The 27,550-nt window shown below is 43.6% G+C and overlaps 1 protein-coding gene across 1 annotated transcript; it reads right to left on the bottom strand.

Annotated features, from left to right (window-relative positions):
- Window positions 1-348: 348 nt before the first annotated feature.
- LOC129849048 (myocardin-like) lies at window positions 349-26,939 on the bottom strand. Its single transcript, XM_055916111.1, has 14 exons — window positions 26,770-26,939; window positions 22,530-22,577; window positions 22,346-22,401; window positions 14,186-14,252; window positions 10,764-10,889; window positions 10,468-10,664; window positions 9,467-9,607; window positions 8,011-8,179; window positions 7,683-7,854; window positions 7,376-7,520; window positions 6,526-7,182; window positions 4,983-5,120; window positions 4,799-4,853; window positions 349-4,678 (listed from the first exon to the last, which is right to left on the bottom strand). The coding sequence occupies exons 1-14, from the start codon at window positions 26,822-26,824 to the stop codon at window positions 4,266-4,268; spliced, it is 2,439 nt and encodes an 812-aa protein (XP_055772086.1). The 5' UTR covers window positions 26,825-26,939; the 3' UTR covers window positions 349-4,265.
- Window positions 26,940-27,550: the final 611 nt, after the last annotated feature.

Below are 27,550 nucleotides of genomic sequence, written 5' to 3'. Positions count from 1 at the left end.
TGGATCACAATGGAGCTGTGTGGAAGTCATACATTTTTCATGGCTTTTTAAATATAATTTATTAGTAGGCCTATCAATAAAATAAAAACAAAAATAAATCCTCTGTTTGGCTTCAACCTCATGATCAACTCTAAACTTAGATGATCTACTTACCTGGGTGAGTTGTAATCGGAGTAATGTACAGTATGTGTGTGTGGAAGCTTTTTTGCCATCAAAATCACCTCCAGTAAGGACATTTACTGGGACATCCTGATCAGACACAAGACAACGAGACAGTGGATGGGAAATCTATTAAGACTTTTCATTTCTTTGTTTTTTACAATAAAATTTGAACACGTATTGATAACATTTTGCCTGAATAAGTTACATAATAAATAAATAAAATTAAATACTGATTGTATTTTTGCCATTGGGTCATCCCCACACTTTCTGGTTACAGTACTAGAATGAGATGAAGAAAGATTAGACAGTGATGTCATCAATCTGAAGATTATCCAGGAAGTATATTGGCATTGGAAGCCAAGTTGAACTCCCAATGGATGGAGCTGACTGAAACAATGGCAACAGTTGGCTACGATACTTCCTGATCTTGATTATGACAACGTCTCAGTCTCATCCCTCTGTCTCATTCTGGCTACAGAAAACCTAAAGGGGGAAAGAAATACCTTCACAACACAGACAGACAGACAGACAGACAGACAGACAGACAGACAGGAAGGGGGAAGGATCAGGCATTTGCAGCATAGCTTCACCTAGTCTCCTGTTGCTTTCCCTGGAATAACCTAGCATAGACAGTTCTCCCAACCAACCCACCAACCTCTCCACTGATTCTGAAAGTGATACACTCCTAACATGAGTCAGGTGATATCAGCACAGATGTAGGGGAAGAGACTGGTTCAGATGAAAACCAGCATACACAGTGGTTGTCCAGGACAGAGTACAGTAGGCCTAAAGCATCTCCATCCACAAGAGGTAGCATGTTACTCTCCCGCGTTTCTCTCTCTCGTCATCCTAAGTGCAGCAGACAGAGAACATCTTCGACCACCGTGATTATCACGGTCGTCAGTCTGTCCCATTGTCACCATTCAACATGGTTTTGTACAGTTCTACGAGGAAAGCTGCTCGTGAAATGCTTCAACATGAAAGCTTGGCAAATGATTGGTAGCCCTATTTAGAAGTACCTGCTGCTAATCTGTTGTACCCTACAAATGCTGTTTTGAATTCAAATACATTAGTACCTACACACTGAAGAAGGCTGTGAAGCTGAAACATCTGCGTACGCTATCCCTGATGCAGTGAAACCCGTAAAATGAACTAAGCTTTATGCGACATCTTGTTGAGTGAGAACCCATTATGTTTAGAGTAACGACAAGACAGAGATATGGGGGCCTGGTATTTCCCAATGGCTGTGCCCTTCACATACACCATATTGCACATAGCGCAGTGGTTATTATTCAGAGACTGGGTGGGGAACATCAGAGCCATATATATAGATATAAATAAATATGTCTCTGGGGAACATTAGTAAGATCACAGTTTGTTGTTCACACAATGGTTTTTAAGAAGGGTGTCAAGTCAGCTAGGAGGTTAGGAAAGCACACTATGTGTTGTATTCTCCCAATGAACATAACACAGGCCTGGTCCAAAAACAACCCCTAGCCCCTACAACCCTTTGGTTTTCTGATCTACATGAACCAGATAGGCAGAAGAAATATGGCAGAAGTTCCCCTAAGCCTATTGGAAGGCTAGGTGGAGCTGTCGCCATACTGCTAACAGAGGCTGTGGGTTGCTCTCAGACCAGGCCATAATCAGTGCTCACATACTTCACTAATTGACAGGCCATACAACTAATTGTAATCACAACAGCTGAATTAAGTCTGTCATGACCTCAGAACCATTGGATCTGGTAGAACATCATGTGGAATAGAGAATAATATCTGCTCTGTAAATACTGAATGTTCTGACCCTGAGAATAAGCCCTTGGACTGCCTTGTCAATAAGAATAAGAATAAGAGAATAAGCCCTTGACCGTCAATCACTGATAGCACGGAAACACAGACAACTTCATCATGATCCATGTTAGGGAGAAGTACAGTATTTACCTCCTCAGCTCTTTACTGATGGGACACCCCTGGTGGTCATTTAAAGCCTCTAGCCTCTAGCCCCTTTTAGAGCCTCTAGCCCCTTTCCCCAGGGCACAACTTCTAGTAGGCTGGATAGCTGTGAGCGATATGGGGAAAGTTCCACATAGCCTATCAGGGGAATGGTGGAGCTATTACCATATTGATTATATCTATCCAGTTCTATCCTCCTCAAGTGCCTAGGAGGTAGGGGCTAGGGGTCCATTTGGAACTGGCCAAGAGAGAGATTGTTGTCTCAGGGAACATCTGTGTCACTTCCTGCAATCAGAACAGCCTCTCTTTGGGACAGATTTATTTCCTGATTCTACCTGTTTTTACAGTATGGGATAAAGCACCGAAAAAATCGAAGCTAAAATCATGAAATTCTTTCATGAAATTTAATTGACATTGTTATCCTGCGCATAACCTTTATTTGACCTTTTTATCTCCATAACAACAGGTGTAAACAGTGACTGTGGCCGTTACAGTGTGTAGAGCACCACGCTGTTTCCTCCAAACACTGTGGGAGGACCTCATAAAACAGAGACCACCTGTTCTCAGACACTGATGAGAACATACACTCTGGTAATATGGCCGTGTAGCATGCGCTGAAGCCTCTCAGAGTGATTGCTATTTATCTCTTGGCTTAATAGGATGTTTACCAGTTTTTCTCTCTTAAATAAAAAAAAGACAAGCAATGAATTGAACATAGTGGTTCATTAGGTTTTAGTGACCCCCTCATAGTGTTATATATTGCAGCAACAGACTAGTGTTGAAACCACAATTAAAATAGGCACGAAATGTGGAAGCAGTCTCTCTTTTCTCTCTCTCTCTCTCTCTCTCTCTCTCTCAGATCAACCGTACAAAATCAATACTCATAGACATTGCACACTTAGTCTACACAAAGTAGGAGCTACGAGTATATTTGCAACAATTCAGATAAATATACAATGTGTGTGTGTGTGTAACGGATGTGAAATGGCTAGCTAGTTAGCGGGTACGCGCTAGTAGCATTTCAATCAGTTACGTCACTTGCTCTGAGACTTTAAGTAGGGTTGCCCCTTGCTCTGCAAGGGCCGCGGCCTTTGTGGAGCGATGGGTAACGATGCTTCGTGGGCAACCGTTGTTGATGTGTGCAGAGGTTCCCTGGTTCGCTCCCGTGTCGGGGCGAGGGGACGACGTAAAATTTATACTGTTACATTGATGCTGTTGACCCGGATCACTGGTTGCTGCGGAAAAGGAGGAGGTTGAAAGGGGGGTGAGTGTAACGGATGTGAAATGGCTAGCTAGTTAGCGGGTACGCGCTAGTAGCATTTCAATCAGTTACGTCACTTGCTCTGAGACTTTAAGTAGGGTTGCCCCTTGCTCCACAAAGGCCTTTGTGGAGCGATGGGTAACGATGCTTCGTGGGTGACTGTTGTTGATGTGTGCAGAGGTTCCCTGGTTCGCGCCCGTGTCGGGCGAGGGGACGACGTAAAGCCTATACTGTTACATGTGTATTAACACACACACACACCAACTTAAAAACAGAAGCAGCCAGGCGTGCACAAACACACACACTTCCCTGTAAGGGTTGTGTGGTGTCTGCCAGCTCTCTCTCTCCACATGCCGACTGTGTGTCTGGCACTAGGGGAAAGGTCTGGAGACATGGACAAGCTGTGTGCCCTGTCTGCCCTTTATGAATGACTCGGACTCAATGACTGTGGCTGGGGGAACACTATGGACTGTGGCTGTAAACAATGTGTTGGATTGTGTGTGACTCCAAATATGCATTGTGTGTGTGTGTGTGTGTGTGTGTGTGGTGTGTGCGTGTGCGTGTGCGTGTGCGTGTGCGTGTGCGTGAGTGTGTGCGTGAGTGTGTGAGTCCCTCTGCCAGTTATTGTTCCACCAATGCAACTCAGTCTTTTTTCATCTCTTCCAATGCAGTAGCATCTGTCTCTCGACATTGCTTGGGGTTCAGACCTGCAGTCAGCTCTCTCAAACAGACTACTCACTCACAAAGTGGACAGAGGGGATGGATGGATAGACTGATGGATGGATGGACATTCACAAATCTGTTCCCATTGTTTGAGAGGTGTATGTTGAAGTTCGACTAACACACACACATTCAAACACACACACTGACACTCAGTCCACCTAAGACGTTCACCACTGCTCCACCATGAGATCCAACGCTCGGTTGACGTTCAGATCCGAATTGAGGCCAAAGTCGGTCTCAACGAATGGGCCAGATGGAGGACTGAGAGGGCGGAGTCCAGAGGCTAGCGACTCCAACCAATCAGCAGGGTCAAAGGTTGCCTGAGCCGGCCTCTTCCGTGAGGTCACAGCGGGAGGCAGGGGAGAAGTACAGATGGAGGGAGGGAGATGGGGTGGGGCGGCTTGGCGGGGAACCATCGTCGAAGGCGACGGCGGGAGCTCCAGCAGGAGGGAGGAGCAGAGAGGAGAGGACAGGAAGTTGTCATCCTTTGAATGACAACGGAAAGGCTGGGCTTGGTCTGTTTGGGGAGGAGAGGAGGGGCCAGGGAGGATAGTGACTGAGACAGAGGAGGAGTGCGAGTCTAGAAGAGAGGGGGAAGGCATTACAAACAAACAAAAGCCTGTAATTATCCATGACCAGTCTTGGTGACTACAGAACTATAAAGTGTCATTGTTAAGAGGCCAGAGAGCTATCCACTCACCCACACAGGTGGTAGGTTCCTCCAGAATGTCCTCTATTGACTGACTGGGGTCCATCTAAGGAGGGCAGGACAGAGACAGGGAAATCACCCAAGGGTTTACTTGACAGGGTCACCTTTTACAAAATACAATGAATGTCAGCAGTGAACCTGATTTCCACACACACACACACACACACACACTGACCAGTACTCTGTTAATGGCCTCCTGCAGCTCCTCCTCCAGACTGCGGACGCTGGGTGGCGCTTGAATGGGACTGGCTGTGATCTGCATGGGCAGCTCAAAGTCCTGGCCAATCACATCCCACGGCTGGCAACAGAACACCTGATTGGACAGTGGAGAAGGTTCAATTGTACATACTGTATGAAGCTATACAGTATTTAACGGTGAATATTGTAAATGGTAAGATAAAATCACAGTGATGTGTTGCACTGTCTCAGCTAAATCTTGTGGATGATATAGTTGTGTACCTGCGTGAAGTTTATTGGGGAGAGATGAGTCAAGTATAGAAGAGACTGGTGTATCTGTCTGTCTGAGTCAGGTATAGAAGTGAATGATGTATCTGTCTGTATGTCAGGTATAGGAGAGACTATGGTGTATCTGTCTGGCTGCCAGGTATAGAAGAAACTGGTCTATCTGTCTGTCTCTTAGGTTTAGGAGTGACTGGTGTATCTGTCTGTCTGAGTCAGGTATATGAGAGACTGGTGTATCTGTCTGACTGAGTCAGGTATAGGAGAGACGGATGTATCTGTCTGTCTGTCAGGTATATGAGAGACGGATGTATCTGTCTGTCTGTCAGGTATAGGAGACACTATGGTGTATTTGTCTGTCTGTCAGATATAGGAGAGACTATGGCGTATCTGTCTGTCTGAGTCAGATATAGGAGAGACTATGGCGTATCTGTCTGTCTGAGTCAGATATAGGAGAGACTATGGCGTATCTGTCTGTCTGAGTCAGATATAGGAGAGACTATGGTGTAGCTGTCTGTCTGATTCAGATATAGGAGAGACTATGGCATATCTGTCTGTCTGAGTCAGGTATATGAGAGACTATGGTGTATTTGTCTGTCTGATTCAGATATAGGGAGTCAGGTATAGGAGTGACTGGTGTATCTGTCTGTCTGTCAGGTATATGAGAGACTGGTGTATCTGTCTGTCTAATTTAGGCATAGGAGAGACTATGGTGTAGCTGTCTGTCTGAGTCAGGTATAGGAGAGACTATGGTGTAGCTGTCTGTCTGAGTCAGATATAGGAGACACTATGGTGTATCTGTCTGACTGAGTCAGGTATAGGAGTGACTGGTGTATCTGTCTGTCTGTCAGATATAGGAGAGACTATGGTGTATCTGTCTGTCTGAGTCAGATGTAGGAGAGACTGGTGTATCTGTCTGTCTGAGTCAGATATAGGAGAGACTACAGTGTATCTGTCTGTCTGAGTCAGATATAGGAGAGACTATGGTGTATCTGTTTGTCTGAGTCAGATATAGGAGAGACTATGGTGTATCTGTTTGACTGAGTCAGATATAGGAGAGACTATGGTATATCTGTCAGATATAGGAGAGACTATGGTGTATCTGTTTGACTGAGTCAGATATAGGAGAGACTATGGTGTATCTGTCTGTCTGTCAGATATAGGAGAGACTGATCTGTCTGTCTGTCTGTCTGTCTGTCTGTCTGTCTGTCTGTCTGTCTGTCTGTCTGACTGACTAACAGTCAAGCGTGTTAGTTTACCTGTGTGAACAGGATCTCTGTCTGTCCTTCCCTCTCTGGTGTCTCTCTGGGCCATCTTGGATCCTGTTGCAGGAAGGGATGGAGGGAACCCCCACAGGATAGAGACAGAGGAGGAGATAGCCTCTCCCTGGGCCTGCTCCTCATCCTCTCCCTCATCTCTAGCTCCAGGCTCAGCTCCTGCTGCTCCTGTTCCGACCGCCAGGAGGCGCCAGTCGACAGTGGCGAAGAGGAGCGTGGGGGGAGACCGGGGCTGGGTGTCGATGATGGGGTTAACGCAGGGGCCAGGAAGCCACACTGCTCCTCCACCACACTGACCCCTATTCCATTAGTATTACCATTAGTATTACCATTCGGAATGTCATTAACAATTCCGTTTGGAACCCCGCTCAGAACTCCAGTGGACTGGATGTAGACCTGATGGTTAGGGCTGTTGGTGGGGGAATCAGTTCCAGAGCTGGGGCAGGAGCTGGGGTAGTGGCTGGGGGTGAGCAAGGAGGTGGGGGTAAGGGGTTCCAGGCTGGTACCCAGCTGGCAGAGGGGCACAGGGGTCAAGCACAGGTGGGGCAGCTGGAAAGGGCGGAGCCTCTGGAGGAGGGCGGGCTTGGTGCCGGAGACAGGAAGACCTCGCTTACGGAGCTGCTGTCGCAACTCAGACACCTGGGTGAGAAGGAGGACGGAGTGTGACAGAGGACAGGGTCAGGGACAGCAAATAGAGAGGGATGAGAGAAAGAGGTCAGAGAATGAAGAGAAGCAAGCAAGGACAAAATAAAGAAGAGGAGGTACAGATAAATAGGAAGTGAGAAGTGCTATAAACATTCAAATATTCAAGTTATTGTCCTGCCCATATTACCGTGAGGTCGACCAGGTTAGGTGGGAGGAGCTCAGACTTGTTGGAGGGACTTGTGTCCACAGAGGTGTGGTTTGTTGCCTTGGATACAGGCTGAGGGTCCTGGTGCATGGCTCCAGAGAACCTCACCATTTGGTTGGTGTCTCCGCTTTGATAAAAACAAAACATTCATGATAGTTGCCAGCGCACATGTAATGGTTAACCAACTTGAAATAGTCTGATGAACAGTATAAGATCTGAATGAAAGCACAGTTGTTGTGAGAAGGCCCAGGGGAGGGAGCTTTGGTGTGGTGTATGTAGTGGTACCTACCTGGATGTGACGGTGAGCTGCTGCTGTTGCTGCTGGTCCTGTTGCTGCTGATTCTGCTGTTGGTTCTGGAGGATCTGCAGCTGGAGGAACACCTGCTGTTGCTGCAGGAGGCTGGAGTAGGCGGGGTCTAAGAGCTGGGCTGGTGTGGGGCTCCTCTGACTGGCCCCTCCCCCTGAGCACAATGTTAATAATGATCAACTTCCCTGCTGTTTAGTGGACTCATTTTGACAACATTTGTCATGTAAAGCACATTGGGCTGCAAGTATTGTATGAAAGGTAAAATATACATAAAATATCATCATGTTTTTGAAAGTATAAAGACTATTACCGGCAGTCCCGGCCGTGGCTCTCTGGTCGGGGGGAATGTACTGATGGTATTTGAGTTTCCTCATCTTGGGCTGTGAATCCCGTGGTTTCCGCGGGCGGGGGGGGCGAGAGGAAGTCAGGAAGGGAGTAAGGGAGGAAGAGTCGGAGGGAGGTGTGAGAGACCGGGCTGTCTGAGAAAGGTGGAGAAAGGAAGAGGAAGAGGGGGGAGGGGATGGGGAGGGAGAGGTGGGAGGGGATGGGGAGGGAGAGGGGGAGACAGAGAATGAATCAAAGTAATATTTCTCATATCCCATATTTTTATTAGAAATATATTATTCAAGCATTGTCAAAATACATAAACAGTATAACCTGAGAGAGGTCAGATCAGTTCTGATGAGTACAGCCAGTTCTGAAAGTACTACCATGTCATGAGTTCCTAAGGCAAAGTTAACAGCAGGATGTATACAATATGTCATGTAACATATGTGATCCTTTCAGGTTGTAATGGTTGAACAGTCAGTATCCTAGCTGAATCCTGGCATTAAACGCATGTGTGAAACCGTGACAGGCAGGTGTGTGTTTGTGTGTGTGTGCATGCGTGCGTGACTAAATCCATAAGGCATAGTTCCGTTGGTAGTGACTGTCGACACTAATAAATGCATAACACCAGAGTGAGTGTGTACATTATGCTATGTGGTTGAATACCTATCAGTAGACACCGGGAGAAGAAGAGACTGATATACTGTATCTGACCCTCACAGTCAAAACATGTCTGTCTCTCTATGCAGAGTCTATTATTATCTATAGTCTATTAACATCTGTAATGCTGTAATACTGTAATACCGTAATACTGTAATTGTAACGGCAGTCTAAGTCCTCCTCCTCCTCAGACGAGGAGAGGCGAGAAGGATCAGAGGACCAATGTGCAGCGTGGTAATTAGACATAATGAATTTAATAAAACAAAAGACACTATACAAACTGACAAAACACACTAACCGTCACAGTCCCGTGTAGCACCAACACTGACACAGGAACAATCAACCACAAACAAACAGTGAGAACAGCCTACCTTAATATGGTTCTCAATCAGAGGAAACGTCAAACACCTGCCTCTAATTGAGAACCATATCAGGCACACATTTAACCCAACATAGAAACAGACAAACTAGACACACAACATAGAATTCCCACCCAGCTCACGTCCTGACCAACACTAAACAAGCAAAACACATACGAACTCTGGTCAGGACGTTACAGTAATACTGTAATACCGTAATACTGTAATACCGTAATACTGTATATGCATGGGATTATTTTTGATTGACTTTACCACCAATCAATCAATAAATCAATCAATCCATTGTTAATGCTTCAATCAATTCATTCTTCATGCATTCTATAAAGCTTTTTACAGATGCATTTCCACATTGTTCTGGATGTGTGTTTGGTCTATTTCTAAGTAACCCTGTTCCAGTACCTTTGGCAGCAGGGGCGTGGCATGGGAGGTCAGATACATCCCCTTTGGTCTCTCGGTCGTTGCCATGGAGTTGGAGTCGCCCATGGTCATGCTCATTGGCTGGCTGATGCCCTCGGTTGCTGGGAGCAACGCCAAGATAGACTGCAGGAAAGCAGTACAGAAATATAAACAGGTCATAGCAAATGCTGTCATCCAAACATGACTTGCAGTTCTAAAGTCAGTTTTGTGTTTCCCGTGTTGATGGTTGAGGTTAGGATTTAGGGGAAGGTAATCTCACCTGATGGTTGACGTTAGGATTTAGGGGAAGGTAATCTCACTTGATGGTTAGGATTTAGGGGAAGGTAATCTCATTTGATGGTTGAGGTTAGGATTTAGGGGAAGGTAATCTCACTTGATGGTTGAGGTTAGGATATAGGGGAAGGTAATCTCACCTGATGGTTGAGGTTAGGATTTAGGGGAAGGTAATCTCACCTGATGGTTGAGGTTATGATTTAGGGGAAGGTAATCTCACCTGATGGTTGAGGTTAGGATTTAGGGGAAGGTAATCTCATTTGATGGTTAGGATTTAGGGGAAGGTAATCTCACCTGATGGTTGAGGTTATGATTTAGGGGAAGGTAATCTCACTTGATGGTTAGGATTTAGGGGAAGGTAATCTCACCTGATGGTTGAGGTTAGGATTTAGGGGAAGGTAATCTCACCTGATGGTTGAAGTTAGGATTTAGGGGAAGGTAATCTCACTTGATGGTTAGTATTTAGGGGAAGGTAATCTCACCTGATGGTTGAGGTTAGGATTTAGAGGAAGGTAATCTCACTTGATGGTTAGGATTTAGGGGAAGGTATTCTCACCTGATGGTTGAGGTTAGGATTTAGGGGAAGGTAATCTCACTTGATGGTTAGGATTTAGGGGAAGGTAATCTCATTTGATGGTTGAGGTTAGGATTTAGGGGAACGTAATCTCACCTGATGGTTGAAGTTAGGATTTAGGGGAAGGTCATCTCACCTGAACATGGGCGGGACTGTGGGTAAGGGGCAAGACCCCAGGGGACAGGTCACTCAGTGATTGGTCGTCTGAGAACCCCGGCGACGAGGAGAAGGCTGGTGATTGGAGGACCCCGAGTTGCTCGGGAGACAAGGAGGAAGAGCAGGAAGAGATGTCATCTTGGAAGACATCTGAAGAGAGAGGGAAGGAGACCGGGCCTAAGGGAAGAGGGGGAGAAGGAATTTGTTAATTAGTAATGACATCTGGACTGTTTTAAAACGTCTATAGTTATTTCGTGCGTGTGTGCATTAACTCACGGTTCTCCGGATGAAGTATGTGTTTGTGCAGTAGGTCCAGAGGTCCGGGCCGATGCTGGACCTTCTCTCCAAGGTTGTTAGCCAGCCGAGCCTTCTTCTGCCTTCCGGTCCCACACACACTCCTGTCTGTTAGAGAGAGAAGCAACACATTCCTGTCTAGTAGAAAGAGAAGCAACACATTCCTGTCTACTAGAGAGAGAAGCAACACATTCCTGTCTGTTAGAGAGAGAAGCAACACATTCCTGTCTACTAGAGAGAGAAGCAACACATTCCTGTCTACTAGAGAGAGAAGCAACACATTCCTGTCTACTAGAGAGAGAAGCAACACATTCCTGTCTATTAGAGAGAGAAGCAACACATTCCTGTCTATTAGAGAGAGAAGCAACACATTCCTGTCTATTAGAGAGAGAAGCAACACATTCCTGTCTACTAGAGAGAGAAGCAACACATTCCTGTCTACTAGAGAGAGAAGCAACACATTCCTGTCTATTAGAGAGAGAAGCAACACATTCCTGTCTACTAGAGAGAGAAGCAACACATTCCTGTCTATTAGAGAGAAGCAACACATTCCTGTCTACTAGAGAGAGAAGCAACACATTCCTGTCTATTAGAGAGAGAAGCAACACATTCCTGTCTATTAGAGAGAGAAGCAGCACATTCCTGTCTAGTAGAGAGAGAAGCAACACATTCCTGTCTATTAGAGAGAAGCAACACATTCCTGTCTACTAGAGAGAGAAGCAACACATTCCTGTCTATTAGAGAGAGAAGCAACACATTCCTGTCTACTAGAGAGAGAAGCAACACATTCCTGTCTACTAGAGAGAGAAGCAACACATTCCTGTCTATTAGAGAGAAGCAACACATTCCTGTCTACTAGAGAGAGAAGCAACACATTCCTGTCTATTAGAGAGAGAAGCAACACATTCCTGTCTATTAGAGAGAGAAGCAGCACATTCCTGTCTAGTAGAGAGAGAAGCAACACATTCCTGTCTATTAGAGAGAAGCAACACATTCCTGTCTACTAGAGAGAGAAGCAACACATTCCTGTCTATTAGAGAGAGAAGCAACACATTCCTGTCTACTAGAGAGAGAAGCAACACATTCCTGTCTACTATAGAGAGAAGCAACACATTCCTGTCTACTAGAGAGAGAAGCAGCACATTCCTGTCTACTATAGAGAGAAGCAACACATTCCTGTCTATTAGAGAGAGAAGCAACACATTCCTGTCTATTAGAGAGAGAAGCAACACATTCCTGTCTATTAGATAGAGAAGCAACACATTCCTGTCTATTAGAGAGAGAAGCAACACATTCCTGTCTATTAGAGAAGCAACACATTCCTGTCTATTAGAGAGAGAAGCAACACATTCCTGTCTATTAGAGAGAGAAGCAACACATTCCTGTCTATAGAGGATAGAGAGGATAGAGAGGGGGAGAGGATAGAGAGGAGAGAGAGGAGAGGATAGAGAGGAGAAGAGAGAGGAGGAGAGGATAGAGAGGAGAAGAGAGAGGAGGATAGAATAGAAAGGAAAAGAGAGAGCAGGACAGGATATAGAAGAGAAGAGAGAGGAGGACATGATATAGAAGAGAAGAGAGAGGAGGAGAGGATAGAGAGTAGAAGAGAGAGGAGGACATGATATAGAAGAGAAGAGAGAGGAGGAGAGGATAGAGAGTAGAAGAGAGAGGAGGACATGATATAGAAGAGAAGAGAGAGGAGGAGAGGATAGAGAGTAGAAGAGAGAGGGAGAGAGTGTACAGAGGAGAAGTGAGAAGAGGAGAGGACAGAGAGGAGAAGAGAGGGGAGAACAGGATGTAGAGCAGAAGAGAGAAGAGGATAGGATAGAGAGTAGAGAGAGGAGGAAAGGATAGAGATAAGAAAAGAGAGGAGGAGAGTAGAAGAGAGAGGAGAGGATAGAGAAGAAAGGAGAGGAGAAGAGAGAGGAGGAGAGGATATAGAGGAGAAGAGAGAGGAGGATAGGATAGAGAGTAGAAGAGAGAGGAGGAGAGGATAGAGAGTAGAAGAGAGAGGATGAGAGGATATAGAGGAGAAGAGAGAGGATGAGAGGATAGAGAGTAGAGGAGAGAGGAGGAGAGGATAGAGAGTAGAAGAGAGAGGAGGAGAGGATAGAGAGTAGAAGAGAGAGGAGGAGAGGATAGAGAGTAAAAGGGAGAGGAGGGAGAGGAGGAGAGGAGAAGAAAAGAGAGGAGAGGAGGAGAGAGAGGATGAGAGGATAGAAAGGAGAAGAGGATAGAGAGTAGAAGAGAGAGGAGGAGAGGATAAAGATGAGAAGAGGAAGGTGAGAGAGATGTGAGTGGTTGAGAAAACGACAGTTCTCCACCCCTCGATGGGTGGGGTTTTGTGCTCTGTCCATCATTGCTTGGCTGACAGGTTTAATCCAATGAAACCTGCCTGTAATGGAGAGCAACATGGTTCATATCTATGTGTGATTGACAGCTAATGGAATAACAAATCCATCCTAGGGCTCTGAACCTTCATTTCCTCATCACTTTACAGGTAAAGAGGAGTGGAGGAATTAGAGTAGATAAGAGAAAATGGATTGAGAGAGAGAGAAACACAGAGAGAGAGAGAGAGAGAGAGAGAGAGAGAGAGAGAGAGAGAGAGAGAGAGAGAGAGAGAGAGAGAGAGAGAGACATATTTCCCTCAGATCACACAGATCCACAAAGAATTCGAAAACAAATCCAATTTTGATAAACTCTCATATCTACTGGGTGATATGGGAGTTCAGCAGCAAGATTTGTGACCTGTTGCCACAAGAAAAGGGCAAATAGTGAAGAACAAACACCATTGTAAATACAACCCATATTTATGCTTATTTATTTTCCATTGTGTACTTTAACCATTTGTACATTGTTACAACACTGTATATATAATATGACATTTGTAATGTCTTTATTGTTTTGAAACTTCTGTATGTGTAATGTTTACTGTTAATGTTTACTGTTAAGAGAGAGAGAGAGAGAGAGAGAGAGACAGAGACAGAGACAGAGACAGAGACAGAGACAGAGACAGAGACAGAGACAGAGACAGACGTACTGCTGGAAAATGTACCCAATTGTCATACTTGAGTAAAAGTAAAGATACCTTAATAGAAAATGACTCAAATAAAAGTTACTGCCAGATCAGAGGCAGGGATGATGACCACGTATTTCCTTGATAAGTGTGGCATTGGACCATTTTCCTGTCCTGCTAAACATTCAAAATGTAACAAGTAGTTTTGGGTGTCATGGAAAATGTGTGATAGTAAAAAATACTAGAGAGAGGTAGTTAGAGGGGAAGAGAAAGACAGATGACAGAGACAGAGGTAGGTGATGAGGAGTGTTATGCTTGGCTGGGAGCTTACTAAATGAGTCAGACAACAGACAGCAGGAATACAGTGGACAGACAGACGGGGCATCATCACCTTGTGCAGTTTTAATGTTCAGACCACACAGGGGCGACTTCTGAGTGGCGCCATCGTCAGTTAGACGCTGCATTGGGAGATAGCAGGTCAAACCAGCAAACCGGTTTTGGGGTCAGTTCCATTTCAATTCAATTCATTTAAATGACATGGCCTAAATTATCATTATTTCTTTATGCAAATTGATTTTCAGTTGAAATGGAATTGACCCCTCAACAATAGCATGATTACATAGGGTTTTCTTTTGTCATTGTAACAAAATCTGTTTTGTTACTATTTGCATTTACTGTAGCCTACGGTAACAGTGACACAACAAGTCTCGTCTTTAGGTTGAGACAAACAGTGAGACAAGTCTCTTCTTTATGTTTAGACAAACAGTGAGACAAGTCTCTTCTTTAGGTTGAGACAACAAGTCTCTTCTTTATGTTTAGACAAACAGTGAGACAAGTCTCTTCTTTAGGTTGAGACAACAAGTCTCTTCTTTAGGTTGAGACAACAAGTCTCTTCTTTAGGTTGAGACAAACAGTGAGACAAGTCTCTTCTTTAGGTTGAGACAACAAGTCTCTTCTTTAGGTTGAGACAAACAGTGACACAACAAGTCTCGTCTTTAGGTTGAGACAACAAGTCTCTTCTTTATGTTTAGACAAACAGTGAGACAAGACTCTTCTTTAGGTTGAGACAAACAGTGAGACAACAAGACTCTTCTTTAGGTTGAGACAAACAGTGAGACAACAAGTCTCTTCTTTAGGTTGAGACAAACAGTGAGACAGGTCTCTTCTTTAGGTTGAGACAAACAGTGAGACAACAAGTCTCTTCTTTAGGTTGAGACAAACAGTGAGACAACAAGTCTCTTCTTTAGGTTGAGGCAAACAGTGAGACAACAAGTCTCGTCTTTAGGTTGAGACAAACAGTGAGACAACAAGTCTCTTCTTTAGGTTGAGACAAACAGTGAGACAACAAGTCTCTTCTTTAGGTTGAGACAAACAGTGAGACAACAAGACTCTTCTTTAGGTTGAGACAAACAGTGAGACAACAAGTCTCTTCTTTAGGTTGAGACAACAAGACTCTTCTTTAGGTTGAGACAACAAGACTCTTCTTTAGGTTGAGACAAACAGTGAGACAACAAGACTCTTCTTTAGGTTGAGACAAACAGTGAGACAACAAGACTCTTCTTTAGGTTGAGACAACAAGACTCTTCTTTAGGTTGAGACAAACAGTGAGACAACAAGACTCTTCTTTAGGTTGAGACAAACAGTGAGACAACAAGACTCTTCTTTAGGTTGAGACAAACAGTGAGACAACAAGACTCTTCTTTAGGTTGAGACAACAAGTCTCTTCTTTAGGTTGAGACAAACAGTGAGACAAGTCTCTTCTTTAGGTTGAGACAACAAGACTCTTCTTTAGGTTGAGACAAACAGTGAGACAACAAGACTCTTCTTTAGATTGAGACAACAAGACTCTTCTTTAGGTTGAGACAAACAGTGAGACAACAAGACTCTTCTTTATGTTGAGACAAACAGTGAGACAACAAGACTCTTCTTTAGGTTGAGACAACAAGACTCTTCTTTAGGTTGAGACAACAAGACTCTTCTTTAGGTTGAGACAAACAGTGAGACAACAAGACTCTTCTTTAGGTTGAGACAACAAGTCTCTTCTTTAGGTTGAGACAAACAGTGAGACAAGTCTCTTCTTTAGGTTGAGACAACAAGACTCTTCTTTAGGTTGAGACAAACAGTGAGACAACAAGACTCTTCTTTAGGTTGAGACAACAAGACTCTTCTTTAGGTTGAGACAAACAGTGAGACAACAAGACTCTTCTTTAGGTTGAGACAAACAGTGAGACAAGACTCTTCTTTAGGTTGAGACAAACAGTGAGACAACAAGTCTCTTCTTTAGGTTGAGACAAACAGTGAGACAAGACTCTTCTTTAGGTTGAGACAAACAGTGAGACAACAAGACTCTTCTTTAGGTTGAGACAAACAGTGAGACAACAAGTCTCTTCTTTAGGTTGAGACAAACAGTGAGACAACAAGTCTCTTCTTTAGGTTGAGACAAATAGTGAGACAACAAGTCTCTTCTTTAGGTTGAGACAAACAGTGAGACAACAAGTCTCTTCTTTAGGTTGAGACAACAAGACTCTTCTTTAGGTTGAGACAAACAGTGAGACAACAAGTCTCTTCTTTAGGTTGAGACAAACAGTGAGACAACAAGTCTCTTCTTTAGGTTGAGACAAACAGTGAGACAAGACTCTTCTTTAGGTTGAGACAAACAGTGAGACAACAAGACACTTCTTTAGGTTGAGACAAACAGTGAGACAACAAGACTCTTCTTTAGGTTTAGACAACAAGACTCTTCTTTAGGTTGAGACAAACAGTGAGACAACAAGACTCTTCTTTAGGTTGAGACAAACAGTGAGACAACAAGACTCTTCTTTAGGTTGAGACAGTGAGACAACAAGTCTATTCTTTAGGTTGAGACAAACAGTGAGACAACAAGTCTCTTCTTTAGGTTGTGACAACAAGACACTTCTTTAGGTTGAGACAAACAGTGAGACAACAAGACTCTTCTTTAGGTTGAGACAACAAGAGTCTTCTTTACGTTGAGACAAACAGTGAGACAACAAGTCTCTTCTTTAGGTTGAGACAAACAGTGAGACAACAAGTCTCTTCTTTAGGTTGAGACAACAAGTCTCTTCTTTAGGTTGAGACAAACAGTGAGACAACAAGTCTCTTCTTTAGGTTGAAACAAACAGTGAGACAACAAGTCTCTTCTTTAGGTTGAGACAAACAGTGAGACAACAAAACTCTTCTTTAGGATGAGACAAACAGTGAGACAACAAGACTCTTCTTTAGGTTGAGACAACAAGACTCTTCTTTAGGTTGAGACAACAAGACTCTTCTTTAGGTTGAGACAACAAGACTCTTCTTTAGGTTGAGACAAACAGTGAGACAAGACTCTTCTTTAGGTTGAGACAAACAGTGAGACAACAAAACTCTTCTTTAGGATGAGACAAACAGTGAGACAACAAGACTCTTCTTTAGGTTGAGACAACAAGACTCTTCTTTAGGTTGAGACAACAAGACTCTTCTTTAGGTTGAGACAACAAGACTCTTCTTTAGGTTGAGACAAACAGTGAGACAAGACTCTTCTTTAGGTTGAGACAAAAAGTGAGACAACAAGACTCTTCTTTAGGTTGAGACAACAAGACTCTTCTTTAGGTTGAGACAAACAGTGAGACAACAAGTCTCTTCTTTAGGTTGAGACAAACAGTGAGATAAGTCTCTTCTTTAGGTTGAGACAAACAGTGAGACAACAAGAGTCTTCTTTAGGTTGAGACAAACAGTGAGACAACAACACTCTTCTTTAGGTTGAGACAGTGAGACTTGTCTCTTCTTTAGGTTGAGACAAACAGTGAGACGTGTCTCTTCTTTAGGTTGAGACAAACAGTGAGACAACAAGACTCTTCTTTAGGTTGAGACAACAAGACACTTCTTTAGGTTGAGACAAACAGTGAGACAACAAGACTCTTCTTTAGGTTGAGACAACAAGACTTTTCTTTAGGTTGAGACAAACAGTGAGACAACAAGACTCTTCTTTAGGTTGAGACAAACAGTGAGACAGGTCTCTTCTTTAGGTTGAGACAAACAGTGAGACAACAAGTCTCTTCTTTAGGTTGAGACAAACAGTGAGACAACAAGACTCTTCTTTAGGTTGAGACAAACAGTGAGACAAGACTCTTCTTTAGGTTGAGACAAACAGTGAGACAACAAGACTCTTCTTTAGGTTGAGACAAACAGTGAGACAACAAGTCTCTTCTTTAGGTTGAGACAAACAGTGAGACAACAAGAGTCTTCTTTAGGTTGAGACAAACAGTGAGACAACAAGACTCTTCTTTAGGTTGAGACAAACAGTGAGACAAGTCTCTTCTTTAGGTTGAGACAAACAGTGAGACAACAAGACTCTTCTTTAGGTTGAGACAACAAGACTCTTCTTTAGGTTGAGACAAACAGTGAGACAACAAGACTCTTCTTTAGGTTGAGACAAACAGTGAGACAACAAGACTCTTCTTTACGTTGAGACAAACAGTGAGACAAGTCTCTTCTTTACGTTGAGACAAACAGTGAGAAAAGAAGTCTCATCTTTAGGTTGAGACAAACAGTGAGACAACAAGTCTCTTCTTTAGGTTGAGACAAACAGTGAGACAAGACTCTTCTTTAGGTTGAGACAAAAAGTGAGACAACAAGACTCTTCTTTAGGTTGAGACAACAAGACTCTTCTTTAGGTTGAGACAAACAGTGAGACAAGACTCTTCTTTAGGTTGAGACAAAAAGTGAGACAACAAGACTCTTCTTTAGGTTGAGACAACAAGACTCTTCTTTAGGTTGAGACAAACAGTGAGACAACAAGTCTCTTCTTTAGGTTGAGACAAACAGTGAGATAAGTCTCTTCTTTAGGTTGAGACAAACAGTGAGACAACAAGAGTCTTCTTTAGGTTGAGACAAACAGTGAGACAACAACACTCTTCTTTAGGTTGAGACAGTGAGACTTGTCTCTTCTTTAGGTTGAGACAAAAAGTGAGACGTGTCTCTTCTTTAGGTTGAGACAAACAGTGAGACAACAAGACTCTTCTTTAGGTTGAGACAACAAGACACTTCTTTAGGTTGAGACAAACAGTGAGACAACAAGACTCTTCTTTAGGTTGAGACAACAAGACTTTTCTTTAGGTTGAGACAAACAGTGAGACAACAAGACTCTTCTTTAGGTTGAGACAAACAGTGAGACAGGTCTCTTCTTTAGGTTGAGACAAACAGTGAGACAACAAGTCTCTTCTTTAGGTTGAGACAAACAGTGAGACAACAAGACTCTTCTTTAGGTTGAGACAAACAGTGAGACAAGACTCTTCTTTAGGTTGAGACAAACAGTGAGACAACAAGACTCTTCTTTAGGTTGAGACAAACAGTGAGACAACAAGTCTCTTCTTTAGGTTGAGACAAACAGTGAGACAACAAGAGTCTTCTTTAGGTTGAGACAAACAGTGAGACAACAAGACTCTTCTTTAGGTTGAGACAAACAGTGAGACAAGTCTCTTCTTTAGGTTGAGACAAACAGTGAGACAACAAGACTCTTCTTTAGGTTGAGACAACAAGACTCTTCTTTAGGTTGAGACAAACAGTGAGACAACAAGACTCTTCTTTAGGTTGAGACAAACAGTGAGACAACAAGACTCTTCTTTACGTTGAGACAAACAGTGAGACAAGTCTCTTCTTTACGTTGAGACAAACAGTGAGAAAAGAAGTCTCATCTTTAGGTTGAGACAAACAGTGAGACAACAAGTCTCTTCTTTAGGTTGAGACAAACAGTGAGACAACAAGACTCTTCTTTAGGTTGAGACAAACAGTGAGACAAGACTCTTCTTTAGGTTGAGACAAACAGTGAGACAAGACTCTTCTTTAGGTTGAGACAAACAGTGAGACAACAAGACACTTCTTTAGGTTGAGACAAACAGTGAGACAACAAGACTCTTCTTTAGGTTTAGACAACAAGACTCTTCTTTAGGTTGAGACAAACAGTGAGACAACAAGACTCTTCTTTAGGTTGAGACAAACAGTGAGACAACAAGACTCTTCTTTAGGTTGAGACAAACAGTGAGACAACAAGTCTCTTCTTTAGGTTGAGACAAACAGTGAGACAACAAGTCTCTTCTTTAGGTTGAGACAACAAGACACTTCTTTAGGTTGAGACAAACAGTGAGACAACAAGACTCTTCTTTAGGTTGAGACAACAAGACTCTTCTTTACGTTGAGACAAACAGTGAGACAACAAGTCTCTTCTTTAGGTTGAGACAAACAGTGAGACAACAAGTCTCTTCTTTAGGTTGAGACAACAAGTCTCTTCTTTAGGTTGAGACAAACAGTGAGACAACAAGTCTCTTCTTTAGGTTGAAACAAACAGTGAGACAACAAGTCTCTTCTTTAGGTTGAGACAAACAGTGAGACAACAAAACTCTTCTTTAGGATGAGACAAACAGTGAGACAACAAGACTCTTCTTTAGGTTGAGACAACAAGACTCTTCTTTAGGTTGAGACAACAAGACTCTTCTTTAGGTTGAGACAACAAGACTCTTCTTTAGGTTGAGACAAACAGTGAGACAAGACTCTTCTTTAGGTTGAGACAAAAAGTGAGACAACAAGACTCTTCTTTAGGTTGAGACAACAAGACTCTTCTTTAGGTTGAGACAAACAGTGAGACAACAAGTCTCTTCTTTAGGTTGAGACAAACAGTGAGATAAGTCTCTTCTTTAGGTTGAGACAAACAGTGAGACAACAAGAGTCTTCTTTAGGTTGAGACAAACAGTGAGACAACAACACTCTTCTTTAGGTTGAGACAGTGAGACTTGTCTCTTCTTTAGGTTGAGACAAACAGTGAGACGTGTCTCTTCTTTAGGTTGAGACAAACAGTGAGACAACAAGACTCTTCTTTAGGTTGAGACAACAAGACACTTCTTTAGGTTGAGACAAACAGTGAGACAACAAGACTCTTCTTTAGGTTGAGACAAACAGTGAGACAGGTCTCTTCTTTAGGTTGAGACAAACAGTGAGACAACAAGTCTCTTCTTTAGGTTGAGACAAACAGTGAGACAACAAGACTCTTCTTTAGGTTGAGACAAACAGTGAGACAAGACTCTTCTTTAGGTTGAGACAAACAGTGAGACAACAAGACTCTTCTTTAGGTTGAGACAAACAGTGAGACAACAAGTCTCTTCTTTAGGTTGAGACAAACAGTGAGACAACAAGAGTCTTCTTTAGGTTGAGACAAACAGTGAGACAACAAGACTCTTCTTTAGGTTGAGACAAACAGTGAGACAAGTCTCTTCTTTAGGTTGAGACAAACAGTGAGACAACAAGACTCTTCTTTAGGTTGAGACAACAAGTCTCTTCTTTAGGTTGAGACAAACAGTGAGACAACAAGACTCTTCTTTAGGTTGAGACAAACAGTGAGACAACAAGACTCTTCTTTACGTTGAGACAAACAGTGAGACAAGTCTCTTCTTTACGTTGAGACAAACAGTGAGAAAAGAAGTCTCATCTTTAGGTTGAGACAAACAGTGAGACAACAAGTCTCTTCTTTAGGTTGAGACAAACAGTGAGACAACAAGACTCTTCTTTAGGTTGAGACAAACAGTGAGACAAGACTCTTCTTTAGGTTGAGACAAACAGTGAGACAAGACTCTTCTTTAGGTTGAGACAAACAGTGAGACAACAAGTCTATTCTTTAGGTTGAGACAAACAGTGAGACAGGTCTCTTCTTTAGGTTGAGACAAACAGTGAGACAACAAGTCTATTCTTTAGGTTGAGACAAACAGTGAGACAACAAGACTCTTCTTTAGGTTGAGACAACAAGACTCTTCTTTAGGTTGAGACAAACAGTGAGACAACAAGTCTCTTCTTTAGGTTGAGACAAACAGTGAGACAACAAGTCTATTCTTTATGTTGAGACAAACATTGAGACAACAAGACTCTTCTTTAGGTTGAGACAACAAGACTCTTCTTTAGGTTGAGACAAACAGTGAGACAAGACACTTCTTTAGGTTGAGACAAACAGTGAGACAACAAGTCTCTTCTTTAGGTTGAGACAAACAGTGAGACAACAAGTCTCTTCTTTAGGTTGAGACAACAAGACTCTTCTTTAGGTTGAGACAAACAGTGAGACAACAAGACTCTTCTTTATGTTGAGACAAACAGTGAGACAACAAGACTCTTCTTTAGGTTGAGACAAACAGTGAGACAACAAGTCTCTTCTTTAGGTTGAGACAAACAGTGAGACAAGTCTCTTCTTTATGTTGAGACAAACAGTGAGACAACAAGACTCTTCTTTAGGTTGAGACAAACAGTGAGACAACAAGTCTCTTCTTTAGGTTGAGACAAACAGTGAGACAACAAGACTCTTCTTTAGGTTGAGACAAACAGTGAGACAACAAGTCTCTTCTTTATGTTGAGACAAACAGTGAGACAACAAGACTCTTCTTTAGGTTGAGACAAACAGTGAGACAAGACTCTTCTTTAGGTTGAGACAAACAGTGAGACAACAAGTCTCTTCTTTAGGTTGAGACAAACAGTGAGACAAGACTCTTCTTTAGGTTGAGACAAACAGTGAGCTACTTACCAGAGTTTTACTCTGGTCTTTCTCTCCTTTGCGAGAAGAACAGGTAGTTTTCAACCCTAGAGAGAGAGAGAGAGAGAGAGAGAGAGAGAGAGAGAGAAAGCAGTCATAGCAGTCATTAGAAGGTAGTGTAACGAAGAGAGAACACCCAACCCTGTCAGTGAACATTAACAGTAGAGTTACTCACCAGAGTCGATTTCATTTTGCCTTCGGTTCTGAATCCTCAACTGCAAGACTGAAAGACAAGCAGTAGAGAGGTGGTGAATTAGATGTATGAGAATACCTGGAATAACCTGCAAGGTAACTATGGGTAAAAGGTACTGTCCTATGTTCTGTAGTACAATACCCCTCTGTAATAGTATCGTAACATGTGACTGAGCAATCTCTGCACACAGACACCCACTACATGCACACACACACACACACACACACACATACACTGCACACACACCTTCACACTAAGAGGTTAATTGGGGGAGGGGCTGATAGGTTTGGTGATGTTTCCCACAATGCATTCCAGTGCTGAGTTTTGAGATCTGAGAGAAATGGAGGGAGGGGTGGAGGGAGGGGACAGCAGGATGAGAAGGGTTTGGAGGGGCTGTAACTATTTATCCGTCAGTATGTCTATTTCTGTCACCCCCATCCCCCCTTCAGCTGTCCCTCTCTCTCCAGAACTCTCTACCTCCCTCCCTTCATCACTGTCATGCAAGTTAATTCTTCCTCCCCTATTTTCTGTCAGCCGACCGCCACTCGAAAAGAGACCCCATTACATTACTTCAGTAAAAACACCAACCTCTTAGCCTGGTAACAGCTACCTCTTAGCCTGGTAACAGCTACCTCTTAGCCTGGTAACAGCTACCTCTTAGCCTGGTAACAGCTACCTCTTAGCCTGGTAACAGCTACCTCTTAGCCTGGTAACAGCTACCTCTTAGCCTGGTAACAGCTACCTCTTAGCCTGGTAACAGCTACCTCTTAGCCTGGTAACAGCTACCTCTTGGTACCGTATTGGACTGAGTATTGATTCACATAGGCCTCCATGCTGACTCGGTCATGGCACTGTATGTGTAATCGGTTGTGAGGTGGAATAATTGATTGGACTCTCAGAGGTGAAATTTGACCAGATTTGTATACAGGACCCAACTAAAGTTACAGACATAGGCCCTGGCCCGCTCCAGGGAACTAACACATGCAATCATCATTTAAAAGGTACCCAGAAGAGTTGATTGACTACTTATAAACAATTTATAAGCCCTGTACAGACGGTAGGTCAATTTAGTTTACCGTTAACAATTAACAATCTGTAACCGAGTGTAACGATCTTCGTCGGGCGAAAGAGAGGAGGACCAAGATGCAGCGTGGTGAGTATTTATATTCCTTTTAATGAAAACGAAACTCGAACAAAACAACAAAACTAACGATAAACGAGAATGACACGAAACGAAACAGTCCTGTCTAGTGACATACACAAAGACAGAAAATAAGCACCCACGCAACACAGGTGGAAAAGGCTACCTAAGTATGATTCTCAATCAGAGACAACTAACGACACCTGCCTCTGATTGAGAATCATACCAGGCCAAACGAAAAAACCAACATAGAAAAACGAACATAGATAACCCACCCAACTCACGCCCTGACCATACTAAAACAAAGAAATAACAAAAGAACTATAGTCAGAACGTGACACTGAGTGTAAACAAATGAAGCCAGAATCTTGATGACAGATAAGAGCAGGAAGGTGACAGTGTAAACTACTGTTGTGCGTGGATTTAGCTCAGTGAGATTATCTTCCTGCTTTGGGCAAGCGTTCATGGACAGAGAGAAATAACAGAGATTGGATTGAGGTTATAATCGTCTCCTCAACCGTCTATTGTGTGAAGTAATCTCATAGTGAACCTTATAGGTTATCAATGATCATTGATCATTTACAAATGCACATTTGTAGTGTATTCAAGGTTTAAAAATGCTCCTAAAGTTTGTAATTTTCCCTTCAAAATGTATCAACCCCTACAAAAATGTCACATTTTTACCATCCACACAATAGCACACATTTCCTGTTACTGCAGGATTATTTTCCTGCCATGAGAAACTGATCAAATAAAATTGTTGACTACCACCACCACTGTCCACAGGCACAACACACCCTACCGCTTTTCTGTTTTGATCACAGTCATGTTAACATACTCAGGGTATAATAGTACATATTCCTCAACACAAGTTACACAACCCATATTGCCATCCTTCCATCCATAGGCTAATAATTCAACATCAACCAATCAGACATTTACCTTTTGACAAAAGTATCGATTGGTCCTTCATAGCCTACAACCATTTCCTCCCTAGCTGAAGAGATAGTGGGTTCAAAGCAGCAGGACAGCTGATACTTAGTTAGCCAGTCTAACTCATTTAAATGTATCTTCTAATGAATCCAATCTGGAAACCTCAAGACACTTCCTGGTATTTAAATAAATAAATAAACTCATCAAATCTAATCTGAACCTCCAGCTGCCCAAGACAGGCCTGGTAATGAACAGCTGGTGGAAAAAACAGCAACAGGAATGTCTCTATGACCTCATTTCCTGTCCCTACCAGGCTTCTTTATGACAGCAGCAGACTGATAACAACAGCGGCAGCCATTTTTAAGGGGCACATTCCAATTCTAGAACACAACTGCCGCTAGTTAAAGGACAGTAACCTATGGCTGATGGACCTAACACAAAACATAAAGAAATCCAACTTGCAAAAGGATTCAGTATCTGTACACATTTCTTGCTACAGATGTAGGATCTTAATTTGAGCCAGTTTGCAACAGCAGGAAAATAATCCTGCAGCAACAGAAAATGGAACTGTTGTTGTGGATTATAATTTGTAGAGGTTGATACATTTTTCATTAGGCAAATCAAGTCAGACATTGTTAAGTGGAAATTGCAAACTTTAGAAGCCTTTTTAAACCTGCAACTACAGAATAATCAAATTAAGATACGGCATCTGTATAATGTCATCCAAACATTTTCCAATCTTATAACTGTAACTCTAATGCTGTCTTATTTAATGAGTTATGTGTTTGAATTTGCCTAAGAGTTTTTAGTTCACTGTGTACTGAGCCCTCAGTGTAAACAAACAGAACTTCACATCGTTATGGTTTGAAATGGAGACAGGAGCAATGTGGCAGTAGCTATATGCCTCTTGTCTCTCATGACAGATTAAAACATAGCTAGCTGTAAAACTTGGTTCTGGGTTCTGAGATGAATATGCTACAAATACTGTCATTGGGAGATTAAAAGATTTGTGGTCGACACTGGTATGTCTATTCAGGAGAGCTCTGTGGTTTCAATCAATAAATAGATATACGACGATCAATATGTTTACCTGATTAATCATCCTCATGATTAATATAACCAAGACTAGACTTATCTGCCAATATCCTTCACAATCATACCAGAACAACTTCTATGCTAATGATATAGCCATCAATCATTACTAGTTACCATAGCCATGGGCTTGGCTGACAGAGAAAGAAGAGGCTGAGTGACACTTTATGACATAATACAGACAGCACTGTATATATGGCCCAAGATCAGCCTAAGGGCAACTTAGTCCCACACCCCAGACCTAATTCCTCCCTGCCAGCCCCATCCCAACTGGCCCGATCCAGCCACACCCCAACCAGCCTGGCCTGATGTAGCCCCACTCCAACCAGCCTGGAGTGGGGCTGCATCAGGCCAGGTTGGATGGAGTGGGGCTGCATCAGGCCAGGCTGGTTGGAGTGGGGCTGCATCAGGCCAGTTGGGATGGGGCTGGCAGGGAGGAATTAGGTCTGGGGTGTGGGACTAAGTTGCCCTTAGGCTGATCTTGGGCCATATATACAGTGCTGTCTGCCCCACTCCAACCAGCCTGGCCTGATGCAGCCCCACCCCAACCAGCCTGGCCTGATGCAGCCCCACTCCAACCCCCAACCGGGGTGGGGCTGGATCGGGCCGGTTGGGATGGGGCTGGCAAGGAGGAATTAGGTCTGGGGTGTGGGACTAAGTTGCCCTTAGGCTGATCCAGCCCCACCCCAACCGGCCTGATGCAGCCCCACCCCAACTGGCCTGGCCCGATCCATCCCCACTCTACCCGGCCTGGCCTGATCCAGCCCCACCCCAACCGGCCTGATGCAGCCCCACCCCAACCGGCCTGATGCAGCCCCACCCCAACCGGCCTGATGCAGCCCCACCCCAACCGGCCTGATCCAGCCCCACCCCAACCGGACTGGCCTGATCCAGCCCAACCCCAACCGGCTAGATGCAGCCCCACCCCAACCGGCCTGATGCAGCCCCACCCCAACCGGCCTGATGCAGCCCCACCCCAACCGGCCTGATGCAGCCCCACCCCAACCGGCCTGGCCTGATGCAGCCCCACCCCAACTGGCCCAGCCAGATCCTCACCTGAGCGGAATTTGTTCCGGATGAGAAGAGACCTCTCAGAGGCCAGCAACGTCATGACGGAGAGGAGGAGGGGAATGAGGGATGAGAGGAGGAACAGAAAGAAAGAGTGGAATCCTGTTTTTATTCCCACTAGGGTGGGAATCAGGAGGAATAGACTCTTCTGATTCTGTCTCTCTCTGTGTGGAAAGCAGAGAACAACAGATAGAGGGAGAGATGGAACAGGGGAGGTCAATGCTTTTGTTTATCCCTTGAGAAAAATATATTGACACTGAATACAAGACACACAGACCAGAGCAGTAGACAGAAGAGAGAGTTATAAAGTGGAAAGAATTAGAGAGACACATCATCTGACACACACAGGATAGAGTGGACAGTAGTAAAGACACACCATCTGACACACACAGGATAGAGTGGACAGTAGTAGAGACACACCATCTGACACACACAGGATAGAGTGGACAGTAGTAGAGAGACACCATCTGACACACACAGGATAGAGTGGACAGTAGTAGAGACACACCATCTGACACACACAGGATAGAGTGGACAGTAGTAGAGACTCAAACTATCTGACACACACAGGATAGAGTGGACAGTAGTAGAGACACACCATCTGACACACACAGGATAGAGTGGACAGTAGTAGAGACACATCATCTGACACACACAGGATAGAGTGGACAGTAGTAGAGACACAGCATCTGACACACACAGGATAGAGTGGACAGTAGTAGAGACACAAACTATCTGACACACACAGGATAGAGTGGACAGTAGTAGA

Source organism: Salvelinus fontinalis, unplaced genomic scaffold (assembly GCF_029448725.1).
Source record: "Salvelinus fontinalis isolate EN_2023a unplaced genomic scaffold, ASM2944872v1 scaffold_1348, whole genome shotgun sequence".
Lineage (NCBI taxonomy): Eukaryota > Metazoa > Chordata > Actinopteri > Salmoniformes > Salmonidae > Salvelinus > Salvelinus fontinalis.
Note: the sequence above shows the minus strand (reverse complement) of the source record. Positions and strands in the feature narration are given on the sequence as shown.